At 33.3% G+C, this 14,472-nt stretch overlaps 1 protein-coding gene across 6 annotated transcripts in view; it reads left to right on the top strand.

Annotated features, from left to right (window-relative positions):
- Positions 1–14,472, top strand: part of LEKR1 (leucine, glutamate and lysine rich 1) — a 226,432-nt gene that overhangs the window by 104,282 nt on the left and 107,678 nt on the right. For 5 of the 6 annotated variants that reach the window (XM_031663631.1, XM_031663627.1, XM_031663628.1 and 2 more), the window contains one exon: positions 9,661–9,846. The exons of the other annotated variant lie outside the window; for it this stretch is intronic. In XM_031663631.1, coding sequence (XP_031519491.1) covers positions 9,661–9,846 — 186 coding nt within the window. The remainder of the gene's footprint in view (positions 1–9,660; positions 9,847–14,472) is intronic. 6 annotated transcript variants of the gene reach the window in all.

Here is a 14,472-nt window from a genome sequence, read left to right as displayed (position 1 = left end):
CACGAAGTCAGGAGATCGAGACCATCCTGGCTAACAGGATAAAACCCTGTCTCTACTAAAAATACAAAAAATTAGCTGGGCGTGGTGGTGGGTGCCTGTAGTCCCAGCTACTTGGGAGGCTGAGGCAGGAGAATGGCATGAACCTGGGAGGCAGAACTTACGGTGAGCAGAGATTGCACCACTGTACTCCAGCCTGGGTGACAGCGCAAGACTCTGTCTCAAAAAAAAAAAAAAAAAGGAACAGACACTGAGAGTGTTCTAGTCATATTCTTTGGACCTTTAGTGTTCTTCTGCTGACTTTTAACTTCCAGTATCTGCATATCTGTGCCAGAGGAATCTTGCTTCTGCCACAGTTAATAATATAGATATACTTTACATAATTGTATTTCATTTTGTAAATATACTATATATTATGCATCATTTCCATTATTTGAACATTCGTATGTGTCTTTTTTTGGATATATGTTTTTGTTCATTTTTGGGTAAATACCTAGGAGTGGAATAGCTGAATTGTATAGTAGGGTATATTCAACATTTTAAGAAACTACCCAAGGCTTTTCCAAAGTGGTTATTCCTTTCACATTTTTACCAGCAGTGTATGAGAGCTCTAGTTGTTGCATATCTTTGTCAACACTTAGTATTGTCAGTCTCTTTCATTTTATTCTTTGTAATGAGGTATTCATATAAAAGATATGAATGTACGTGTAAAATAGTCGTCTTGGTAATTTTCTCATTTTTGAGTGTCTTGTCACATCTTATAGAATACTTACCTCATAATATCAATAGTTGTGAATTCAATCATGCTAGACTTGCAGAGACATCAACTCTAATGCTTTGTTTTCATTTGTGTTGCATTATTAATATTTTCTGTAATCCATATTTTCTTTTTCAGGAAACTTTTAAGGCAACTATCCATTTTAGGACTGTTAATTAAACCACATAGCTGGGAACAGTTATATCAGTTATATACTGCAGTGTATCACAATCTTAGAAAAATAACAAAAAAGGAGACACTGACGCCCCCTCTGTGTAGAGGAACAACCCTCCTCTCTGAGAAAGCTTCACTCACTTTATTCTCCCTGCATGTGACCTGTGGCCATGACTGTGCAATATGTGAAAAGAGGGAGGCCCTTCAGATTCATGCAGGGGAAATTGACTAAGGGTCTCCCAAACAAGTAGCTGTCCCTTCTTGTAATTGAAAGTCTCAGTTCATATGCCACCTCCTCAAAAACATCTTTGCTGACTGCCCTAGTTAAAGTTGTCTTCCTTTATAGTCCTTCTCTATCCTGATTTTCTCTTTGATTTTTAATAATATTTACTACTACCAGAAATATTCATTTATTGATTTATGTGTTTACTGCCAGTCTCCTCCTACTGGTTGTAATCTCAGTGAAAACAGGAATTTTGATTGTTTTGCTGAATGCTATATTACTAGTGTTTTAAGAGAATTGAACCTGTCACATAGTAGGTGCTCAGTGAACTTTGTGGAATTGAAGTGGAAGTTAAAGTACACTCACATTTTCATAGTCAGATTCCTGATAATATTTATATTAGGTTTTGGAACCTCTGAGTATCCTCTAAGATTTCTTAGTAGTCCTTACATATTCTATAATCTGGAAAGGGAGGAGAGGCTTCATTCATTAGCTACACTTGCCTGAAAACCAAGAGCAAATTTAATGTAGGCTATTATCAGTAGTACAATTTCAAATTGGATTTTAAAAATCAGTTTGAAAGTTTTTTATTGAATTTACAAGAGGAAAATATAAACACTTAATAATTAGTTTTTCCCAAATTCAAAAGGATATAAGGATTGTTGCAATCATAAACATAAAACAACCACAATATAAAAACATAGAAAATACAGAAAAGGGGCAAAAAAGAAGAAAAATTTACATAAATCATCTATAATATCATGACACAGAGATAACTGCTGTTAACATTTTGATATAGAGTTTTCTAAACTCTTTTCTGTGCGTATATATACATATATATACACACTTAAAATATATCATGAAAATATAGTCATGCCAATTAACTACGTTGACAGTATTTTATTATAGGCATGTATTTTATTTAACTAATTTTCTATTCCTGGACATTTAGGTTGATCACAGTTTTGCTATTGTAAATAAGGCTTCACTGAACATCTTTATACATGCATATTTATTATTTTATCCTGTTTTTTTCTTTAACATAGTGAATTCCTAGAAGTGGAATTGCAGAATCAAAGTATATGCCCATTTTGCTTTTCATTTGCGAGTGTTACATTTTATATTTTATTGAACATGAAGAAATACGAGTTAGTTTTCAACCCTTGACTTTTATATTTACCATTATAGTATACCACTTTGCCTCAGAAGCTGAAGGACCTTGTTTAGAAGTTACACAATGGTGATGACAGAAGCTCTAAGGTGGAAATGCACACACAAGGAAAGTATATTCAATTCCCAAGCAAGAGCTTGGTGAACACAACAGATGGGGTGTGTCAAACTGAAGCTATATTATTATAAGAGCTTTTTTCACCTTTAAAAAAACTTTCTTCTTAGTGCTATCAGAACAGTCAAATTTCCAGGGCATGGATGTACAAATATGTGCAAATACATGTAAAACTTGAAAGGTGCTGATGCTTGCCTTTTTACAGTTTCTTTGATCAATTTGAACACATTTTAAATTTAACAGCAATCCTAGTAACTACATAAACATGCCAATTTTGTAGCATAAAATTTTAAGCAAATAATCTATATCTTAAGTATAGAAAAAATAAATTGAATGTAATGTTTTTAAAGGATAATTCTAGTAAAACTTGAGGAACTATATCCCACTTACATGAAAAGATGACCAGGAGCCTAAGAAGCAGGCAGACCTTTGCTTTCCCATAGGTTAGCCACCAACCACATGGGGCTATTGAGCACTTGAAATGTGGATATAGCCTTTTGTTGAAATAACATTTTGGATATGTGGAATGAAATAAAATACACTATTAAAATTAATTTTTGTGTTTCTTCTTATATTTTTAATATGGCTACTGGAAATTTAAAATTATATGTGTGGTTTGCATTATATATATTTCTATTGGAGATGACTAGTGTGGATAAACAGTGAAATGAACATTTTAACATACAAAAATTTGTAAATGTTATAATTTATTTGATATTCACAAAAATGATTAGGACGATGTGAATTATAGCTGAAGAACACTTTAACAGTCACTCTTAATCCTAACCTGTTAATGTTTTTTTCTAGTTGTCTTTATTATTTAATTCGTCTTTTACTTAAATTTGTTAAACAAACACTATTCAGAGTCAGGAATGTTAGAACTCTTGGCAGAAATCAGGAAAAATTTGGAGGGGAACGTAGGATCCTTGATGGCGTTGCCCTTGTACAGACTTACCACCATGCCTGGAGAAGGGCACACAAGCCAATATATCTGCGCTCAACCATGCTGGCCTCTGTGCTGCAGCTTGAATTCTTAATACATAAAGATATATAGGCATCCTAAGAGCAGGTCTCTAAGAGTCAGCCAAAGTTTGTATCCTGACTCTGCCACTTAAAAAAAACCTGAGACTTCAGTGTCCTCATTTATACAATGAGAACTCACATACACACACACACACCCCCCATATGCCTAGCAGAATAAGGAAGCAAGATATGTTAGCTATAACTATTCTTTTTTATTCTAAAGTCTGTGTTTTTCCTATCATATTCGTTTCTCATTTCTATTGCCGAATGTTTCATTGTAATGGGTTTATAGCTTTTCTCCTAAATAAAGTAACAAAAAGGGTTTTCACATGTAGTTTTTTAAAAATCTACATAATTAGACCAGAAAAATATACTCAACTGATTTTTGATAAGGACACACAGGCAATTCAGTGGAGGAAGAATAGCCTCTTCAACAAATGATGCTGGAACAATTGAATATCCTTAGGTTAAAAAAAAGAGAGCCTTGTCCTAAAGTGCGTACTTTTTACAAAAACTAACTCATTGGATTAACCACAGACTTAAATAGAAAATATGAAACTTTTAGGGAAAAAAAAAATCTTTGGGGCCTAGGATTAGGCAAAGAGTTCTTAAACTTGAACTAAAATCATCATACCTAAAAGGGAAAATTGATAAATTGGATCTCAGTAAAATTTAAGAACTTTTACAGAGTGTAGTAGCACGTGCCTATAGTCCCAGCTACTCAGGAAGCTGAGGTGGGAGGATTGCTTAATCCCAGGAGTTTGAGGCTGCCATGCTCTATGATCATACCCGTGAGCAGCCACTGCACTCCAGTGTGGACAACATTGCAAGACCCTGTCCTAAAAAAAAAAAAAAAAAAAAAAAAAAAAAAAAAATTTGCTCTGTGAAAGACCTGTTAAAAAGGATAAAAAGCTACAGTACAGACTGGGAGAAAATACTTGCAAATCACATATCCAACAAAGGATTTATATGTAGAATAAATAACTCCCAAAATTCTATATTAAAAAAATTCAATTAAAAAAATGGGCAAAAGATATTGGTAGAAATTTAACCAAAGATGAAATATAGATGGCAAATAAGTACATGAAAAAAATGTTCAACATCATTAGCCATCAGGAAAATGCAAAACTACAATTAAATACAACTACACATTTATTAGAATGTCTAAAATTGAAAAGACTGACCATACTAAGTGTTGACATGGATCAAAGAAACCAGTTTTCTCAGCACTGCTGGTAGGAATATAAAATGGTTCAGCCATTCTAGAAAATAATTTTGCAATTACCTCTGAAATTGAAGATGCACTTACCACATGACCCAACATTTGTACTCTTGGGCATTTATCCCAGATAAATGATAACCTATGTTCTCAAAAATACTTGTATGTAAATGTTCATAGCAGCTATAGTCATAATAGCCCAAAATTGGAAACAACCCAAATGTCCTTCAATGGATGAAAGAAAAACATCCTATGTCCATACCATGTAATACTACTCAGCAACAGAAGGAAGCAAATTATTAATATGTGTAACAACTTGAATGAACCTCAGCTAAATTATGCTTAGTGAAAATAGTCTCAAAAGTTTACATAAGATATGATTTTGTTTATATAGCATTCTTGAAATAACAAAATTATAAGAACAAAATTATAAGTGTTGAGAACAGATTAGTGGTGGCCAGGGATTAGGGATGGTGGGGATAGTGGTAGGTTTGGCTATAAAGGAATTGCAGGGATCAACTTTGTGGTAATAGAGCAATTCTGTATTTTGATTGTGTTGATACGTAATGAAGCTACATTTATGATAAAATTGCATGGAACTATACATACACACACACACACACACGAGTGTATATACAATTGGTAAAATTGGAGTGAGTTCTGTGGATTTTACCAATGCAATTTTCTAGTTTTGACAGTGTGCTACAGTTATACAAAACGTCAACAAGGGAAGAAGTGAGGTGGCGTTAAGGTTGAATAGGAACTCCCTACACATTTCTTTGCAACTTTCTGTAAATTTATATTTATTTCAAAATAAAAAGTTTTTTAGGTTGTTTTTTGTTTGTTTGTTTGTTTTTTGTTTTTTGAGATGGAGTCTTGCTCTATTATCCAGGCTGGAGTGCAGTGGCATGATTACTCACTGCAACCTCTGCCTCCCAGGTTCAAGCTATTCTCCTGCCTCAGCCTCCAGAGTAGCTGGGACTACAGGTACATGCCACCACCCTCGGCTAATTTTTGTATTTTTAGTAGAGACAGGGTTTTGCCATGTTGGCCAGGCTGGTTTCGAACTCCTGACCTCAGGTGATCCACCTGCCTCGGCCTCCCAAAGTGCTGGGATTACAGGCGTGAGCCACCAGCTATTGATTTTTTTATTTCTTTATTTAGTAAATCTGGTCACTGAGTCTTTTTCCCTATTATTGTAATCAAACTGTGAAGTTTTGTGAATTAAGAATCACACTGTGTTTGTAACATCAGAATGCCTTGATAATAAAGTTATAGAGGTTTCCTAATAATATAATGACCTAGCATAATTTTGAGTTCCTTTGCCTAAGCTCACAGGACTAATAGAAAAACAAAGAAAAAAACTTATCAAGGTAAAGAAATTGATTGCATAGCTTAATAGTAATAATTGTATTTGCATTAGCTAGTGAATTATGTGATAATACTTATTCTAAAAGCTAAAAACATGTATTGGCTATAAATTTTGATAATAGTACAAACATTTTAAATAACAAGTATTCTAAAATATAGTGTGATAGGCTGAATTGTGTCCCCCTCCTCAAATTCATATATTGAAATGTTAAAGTCCTAATCTCCAGTACCTCCTACAGTAACTGTATTTGGAGATAAAGTTTTTAAAGAGGTCATTAGGGTAGCCCCTAATCCAATCTGACTGGTGTCATAAGAAGAAGAAATCTGTACACAGACACCTACAGACATCATGTGAATACACAGGGAAAAGGCAGCCACCTGCAAGCCTAAGGAGAGAGACCTGGAACAGATCCTTCCTTCGCTGTCCAGGAAGGAACCAATCCTGCTGACACCATGATCTCAGATTTCTAGTCTCTGGAGCTGTGAGAAAATAAATTTCTGTTGTTTAAGCACTCAATCTGTGGTACTTTCTTTCAGCAGCCCTAGCAAACTAATAAATGTAGTAAACCCCATATATATTGCACAATATTATTCAGTTACTTTAAAAGATTTGCATGTTAAAATTAGGCTTTAAAATCAAAGTCCAAAACTAAAATAACATTCCTAGAAAAGGGAATTGCTTAATATTTTCTTGCTGTTAATGTATGCTGAATATTGAGTAGCAGGTATGAGTAAAATATTTCCTATTCTAGCAAATGATTATCACTTTACGTAATTGACATTTTTAAAAATGAAGTTTTTATAGATGAAATTTTCTTAAACAAGAGCATACTTATTTTAATAAAATAAATTTCAGGAAAAATATTTTTACCAAGGCAGAATACTTATCAGGTGAATTCCACTCCCCAAACAACTATTGACTGAATAGTTGTTGAACTTTTAAAATTCAAATCTAGAATTAGGCTTAGAAATGTAGTCCACATTTTTCACAAAATTGATTAAATTAGGGATAGAATTGATTGATTCATTTATTCAATTAAAAATGTTTCTTTTGGATATGTGTTTTAACTGCCTATCCTACTCTGAGATTTAAAAATGTGGGGCTCAAAATGCCTGCCTCTGAAATGAAGACAGATAAACAAATATTCAGGATCTTCAGCTAGTGGTATATCAAAAACAATCTAGAAATTTTGCTCAGCAATGCCTTTACTAATTTATTAGGCATTTATTGAGCTCTTGTTAATCCTAAGACATCATGGTAGAAATAATGGGGGAAATAGAAATGAATAAGATACTATCTATGGCCTAAAATAACTTATAGTCCAGTAGTAGGTTACATGTATGCATGTGATCAGTGCAACACAAATGTTGTAAATTGCTGTGAGTTCCAGGAAGATGAAGATCACATCCAGATCAGGTCCAAAAAGATTTCTGCACAGAGGTAACATTTGAGCCATGATAGCTGAATATATGAGGATAGGAGGACCTTCTTCATGGGATGGTGCTGAGACAGGAAAAGTTCAAGGTGGATACAATGACCAGTATAGGTTGACCTTGTGGGGAATCTTAATTTCTGAACCCCAAATCAGGACACATGTCTGACAAGTATGGAATTGTATAATGACAAGGGTAGAATTGAATCTTTGACACTAGGATTGCCATAGGCAAAGGAGTGTTTATTTTGCAAAAGGTAAATTAATTCATCTCCATCGAGTTTACTTTTTCCTAACTCTGTGTTGGGAATGTTGTAGCTTTTGTTAGTTTTGAAATCTTGATGTACTTTTCCATGTCTTAGAATATATTTCACAAATAAATTTGTATTGCAGATTTTTGTTCTTTTAATGTAAGATAGAAAGTCACATTGACATTAGTAGTTATTTTAGAGTATAGTGTATGCTAACAGAGTCAGCTTGCTAACCTAAGCAGTGTCATTTTGGCAAACGATAAATAGGTGACAGCATGTGTGTGGTGCTGTGCAGTGTCATTTTGACTTAAACATAGATATGGTTTTGGTATGTTATAGTTTATTCAACCTTAAGGAGCCACCTTTTTGGCTACAAAAATACACAGAAAGACTTTTTAGGTACGTAGGGAAACTAACCTCCTTATTTTCTTTAACTCCATTCTTTTAAAAATTTTATGTACTGTGTGTTAGTAGTTTTCCTCACACAAATTGGTGCATAGTTGTAAGTTTTTAGTAGCATATAGCTATTTTGAGGAAAAACATTCCCACATAAAATAATCATTGGACTATATTAAAATCCCACTTATTTGGTTCCTGCAATTTATTTCTCTAGGTTTTCCATTTTGAGCACGAACTAAATGTAGAGAAGGTGCCAGGCCCCTTGTGCTTATTCCCCAGGTCTATCACAAATGCCACTTTTTCTCCCAGACATGCTTTCTACCCATGGAAAGATATTTTGCTTTTCTCTCCTTGTACTACATTCCTGATCCTCCTCATCACAATCCCTTAAAACATGCTCTTTTTCCTGGGCTCTGTTCTAGCTCTCTGCTTTACTTCTCCTATAACCATTTCCTGGCCATATTACCTCTACTGCATGTCTGTCCTATGTATCTCTACTTGTGGTCTTCACCGGCCCACGTGGTTGCTGTTTCTGCTGTGGTGGCACCAAGAGCAATAAACGAAACCAACTACTTTTGACATCTCATCACATGTTAAACCTATCACATAGTCGAGGATGGGCTAACCAAAGAAGGGAATTCCAATTGAAATGTCTGAAAAAGCAGACTGTCCAAATTTTCATGTAAATACATGCTCATCAATTCAATTAATTGTGGTTGTACAAATTTTATAGCACTTATTTTATCTTTGTTGAGTGTGTGTTCATGTGTTTTAATGATCGTTTAAGGCAATAGTGCAGAAAAGACTGATGAACAGGTAGCTTGTTAATTATTCCAAAGGATAATATGCTCCATGCATTTCTCATGAAATTATATAAAATTAGCACATTTAAATCTAAGTAGAGCTATAAAGACATTTTTATTAAACAATCTAAATAGAATAATGACATGATTGTTATGATGAATTCTGGTCTTATTGGGGGGACACAGTACTATTAAAATCATTAAGGTATTACTAACTATGCTTTCTGCCTATAAATTTATTAGTTCTAGACACTACATCCTTCTAGTCCACTCTACTCCTAAAATCTTTCTTCATAATTTGTAGAGAATGTATCCTAGTTAACCCCTTAGAAATGCCACCCAACCAGCTCATGCTAGAACATTTAAATTTACTTTTCTGAATCATGTTGCCTAAAAAAAAATTTCAGTAAAACCCATAACATTACACAGATCTTATATTATTCATTTATGTGAGTATTTAAAAAGCAGGCTTTATTACCACTTAATGCAATTTAAAAGCTAAAAAAATACTGTTAAAAGATTTCATGCATCATGTAGCAATAAAACATCATTTTCAGAATGACTACTGAATTTAAATTTAACTTTTTAGTTAGATGTCCTTATAATCTCAGAAATGTCATATTGCCTTTCAACTATTAATTTCCTAAAAGAAACTAATCAATCTTTAGAGAAATGTTTTATGATTCAATTATTGGCTATTTGTAAACTTTGAATTCTTTTTACAGAAATAGACATACTGAATAAAAGTTTGATAGTGTCCCAGAGAAATAAAGTATGCCTTGAAAAGGAAATGAAAAATCTGAAATTGTTGTCAGATGCAGCCATATTGAGATCTCAGCAGATTCAGACATCTAGACAACAGGAAGTAAACTTGCAAACCAGATGCTATGATTTGGAAAAAGAAGTACTAGGTAAAGAAAAGTCTTTTTTGCTGTTGTTGGTGACTAGTTATATAACTACATGAGGAAATATTTACATTTTTACTTAAAATTACAACAAAATCTTGTTTTAATTATTTTGGGTTGCAAATATGCTTAATTATTAGGATCACTATGGTGATAACTGTGCCTGTGGTCAATACTTGCTGTCATTTCCAGTTTTGCCATTTAGTGTGGTAAGACTTAAGTGGATATATAAAAGACATTTCAACTGCAGTGTAAGATTTCAGAAAACTAAAGTGAAATTTACTTTGGTATATCTGTGCTTTACTATGTTTCCTTGTAAAGGTGAATCCAGATTTGTAGGCAATCCTTCATTTTTCCAAATGAAAAAATTTAAAGTGTTTGAAGCATCTTAGGCAAGGTTTTAAAATTTGTCTCCGCCTCAGAGGAATGAGTGTCTTGACAGTAAATGTAAGCAGTTTGTAATTTTCCCTGGAGGTAGGAAGGGATCGATAAAATAGGTAATCAGAAAAATCATATCACAAAAGCAGAGTTTTAGAAAAATTAATCTGTTATTAATGAATAGAGTATTTCAAACATCAAGACACTGGAGCCAGGTAGCCATTTTGAAAATATCTTTGCCAGTATCCCAATACCAAGACTAACCATAAGAAGCTGAAGTAGGGAAGGGAACTCACATTTTTTAAATCCTAAGTGTGCTAAACACTTTATATGAATTATTTCTATCTGTTCTTATAGAGACCACGAAAAGCATGTATAATTATCCTATCTTACAGTGGAGAGAACCAAGGCCCACAAAGTATCATAACTGGTACTACATTCCTAGTAAATGGCAGAAAGTAAAAGCAAAACTGGTTGGACTTCAATGCTCATGCTTGTCCCACTGTGTCTATTTAGCCTTCTCCGTGGCCCAGTGGGAAGGGTGAGATAGAATCAGGGTTGAGGTGACTACCCAAGACCAGGGAGATGAACATCTGTCTGGTAAACACGGAAGAGAAAAGTCAGAAAGCGTTCTGAACCTCCTGTGTTTGGGAGTCTTTAATCATGGAAACATACCACAGACTATGGAAATCTGGAGAGAACCTAGTGTTGGAAGAGAAGATAACAAGTCATCATACTAACTTTGTAGCAGTATCAACAGATAAAAATTTTAAAATCAGATAAAATTTAAAATAATCATATATTTTTATTTTCTCTCCTGAGAACTACCTATTCATAGATTCTGGAAATTTTCTATTGCATTATTGGAATTTTTCTTGATAATTTTATAGCAAATTTTATACAGTATAGGTATTATATTCTATATTCAATTTTTTTTTTCTAATGTATAATTTATCTATTGACTTTTTATTGTAAATTTTACCATATCGAAGTTTTTAATTTTGGTATAATCAATTATTATCTTGTATTGTTTCTGCGTAGTCTTATTAAAGTCGTCCCATTCCTAGATAGTACATACAGTATCCTGGGTTTTGTTTCCCAAGTGAGTCATTAATACATATATAATTTATTTTGATTTTATTTAAAAAATTTAGACAGCTATTTGAAATTTTTTCTTTTTAATTTTTCTGGGTACATAGTAGGGGTATATATTTATAGGATAAATGAGATATTTTGGTATAGGCATACAATGTATAATAATCATGTCAGGGTAAATGAGGTGTCCTGCCTCAAGCATTTATCCTTTCTTTGTATTACATACAATTCAGTTACACTCTTTTAGTTATTTTTAAATGTACAATATTGTTGACTGTGGTTACCCTGTTGTGTTATCAAATACTAGCTTTTATTCACCCTGTCTAACTATATATTTGTACCCATTAACCCTCCCCACTTTCCATCCCCCCAACCCTGCCCCATCACCCTTCCCAGACTCTGGTAACCACCATTCTATTCTCTATTGCCAGGAGTTCAATTGATTTAATTTTTTTTAGTTTCTACAAATAAATATGCAAAATTTGTCTTTCTCTAGCTGGCTTATTTCATTTAACATAATGACCTCCAGTTTCATCCGTGTTTTGCATATGACTGGATCTCATTCTTTTTATGGCTAAATAGTACTCCATTGTGTATATTTACCCCATTTTCTTTATCTGTTCATTTGTTGATGGACATTTGGGTTACTTCCAAATCTTGGCTATTGTGAATAGTGCTGCAATAAACATGGGAGTGTAAGTAATTCTTCAATATACTGATTTTCCTTCTTTCAGTATTATAACTAGCAGTGAGATTCCTGGACCATATGGTAGTTCTACATCTAGTTTTTTGAGGAACCTCCAAACTGTTCTCCATAGTGATTATATTAATTTATATTACCACCAACAGTGTTCAAGTGTTCTCTTTTCTCCATAACCTCGCCAGAATTTCTATTGTCTGTCATTTGGATAAAAACCATTTTAACTGGGGTGAGATTATATCTCAGTATAGTTTTGATTTGCATTTCTTTGATCATCAGTGATGTTGAACACGTTTCCATATACCTGTTTGACATTTGTGTATCTTCTTTTGAGAAATGTCTATTTAGATCTTTTTCCCATTCGTTTAAATCAGGTTATTAAATTTTTTCCTATAGAGTTGTTTGAGCTGCTTGTGTATTCTGGTTATTAATTCCTTGTCAGATGGATAGTTTGCAGATATTTTCTCCCATTATGTGGGTTGTCTCTTCACTTTGTTGATGGTTTCCTTTGCTGTGCAGGAGGTTTTTAACTTGATGTGATTCCTGCAGAATGTTTTTAACTTGATGTGATCCCATTTGTCCATTTTTGCTTTGGCTGCCTGTGCTTGTGGGGTATTACTCAAGAAACCTTTGCCCAGTCCAGTGTCCTGGAGGGTTTCCTTAATGTTTTCTTTTAGTAGTTTCATAGTTTGAGGTCTTAGATTTAAGTATTTAATCCATTGTGATTTGATTTTTGTATATGGTGAGAGATAGGGATCTAGTTTTATTCATCTGCATATGGATATCCTGTTTTCCTAGGAGTATTTACTGAAGAGACTGTCTTCCCTCAACCTGTGTTCTTGGCAGTTTTGTCAAAAATTAGTTCAATGCAGATGCATGAAATTGTTTCTATGTTTTCTGTTCTGTTCCATTGGTCTCTGTGTCTGTTTTTATGTCAGTACCCAGTTGTTTTGTTTACTATAGCTCTGTAGTATAATTTGAAGTCAGGTGATGTGATTTCTCCAGTTTTGTTATTTTTGTTCAGAATAGCTTTGACTATTCTGGGTCTTCTGTGATTCCATCTAAATTTTAGGATTATTTTTGCTATTTCTGTGAAGAATAACATTGGTATTTTGATAGTGATTGCATTGTATCTGTAGATTGCTTTGGGTAGTATGGGCATTTTAATAATATTGATTCTTCTAATCTATGAACTTGGAATATCTTTCCTTTTTGTGTGTGTCCTTTTCAATTTCTTTCATCAGTGTTTTCATTTTGGAGAACTTTTACTTCTCTAGTTAGGTTTATTCCTAGATATTTTATTTTATTTTTAGCTATTGTAAATAGGATGATTTTCTTGATTTCTTTTTCAGATTGTTCACTGTTGTCATATAGAAATGCTACTGGTTTTTGTATGTTGATTCTATATCCTGCAACTTTACTGAATTAGTTTATTAGTTCTAATAGTTTTTATGGAGTCTTTAGGTTTTTCTAAATATAAGATTATATCATCTGCAAACAAGGATAATTTGACTTTTTCCTTTCCAATCCAATTTGGATGCCTTTTATTTCCTTATCTTGTCTGATTGTTCTAGCTAGGATTTTCTGCACTGTGTTGAATAATGGTGGTGAAAGTGGGCATCCTTGTTGTTTTCCAGACTTGGAGGAAAGGCTTTTAGTTTTTCCCTGTTCAGTATGATACTAAATGTGGACCTCTTTTATATGGCTTTTATTATGTTAAGATATGTTCCTTCCATACCCAGTTTTTTGAGGGTTCTTATCACAATGGCATGTTGAATTGTATCAAATGCTTTTTGAGAATCAACTGAAATGATCATATGGTTTTTGACCTTCATTCTGTTAATATAATGTAGCACACTGATTTGCATATGTTGGACCATCCTTGCTTCCCTTTTTTTTTATTGGCCTGTTCAGGTTTTGGATTTCTTCATTGAGCAATCTTGGTAGATTGTATATATCTGGGAATTTATTCATTTATTCTAGGTTTTCCAATTTATTGGCATATAGTTGCTCATAGTAGCCTCTAACGATCCTTTGAATTTCTGCAGTATTGGTTGTAATGTCTCCTTTTTCATGTCTGATTGTATTTATCTGGGTCTTCTCTTTTTTTTTTTCTTTATTAGTTGGGTTAAAGGTTTGTTAATTTTGTTTATCTTTTGAAGAGACCAACTTTTCATTTTGTTGATCTTTTATATTGTTTTCTTCAGTCTCAATTTCATATATTTTTGCTCCGATCTTTATTTCTTTTCTTCTAATTTTGGACTTGGTTTTCTCATGCTTTAAGATGCATTGTTATGTTGATTTGAAGCTTTCTACTTTTTTGATGTAAGTGCTTGTTGCTATAAACTTTCTTCTCGTACTGCTTTTGCTGGATCCCATAGGTTTTGCTATGTTGTGTTTACATTTTAATTTGCTTCAAGAAATTTTAAAATTTACTTCCTTATTTCTTCATTGACCCA

The sequence above is a fragment of the Papio anubis genome, chromosome 2, assembly GCF_008728515.1.
Source record: "Papio anubis isolate 15944 chromosome 2, Panubis1.0, whole genome shotgun sequence".
Lineage (NCBI taxonomy): Eukaryota > Metazoa > Chordata > Mammalia > Primates > Cercopithecidae > Papio > Papio anubis.
The sequence above is the reverse complement of the archived record's forward strand: the minus strand, read 5'-3'. Positions and strand labels throughout refer to the sequence as shown.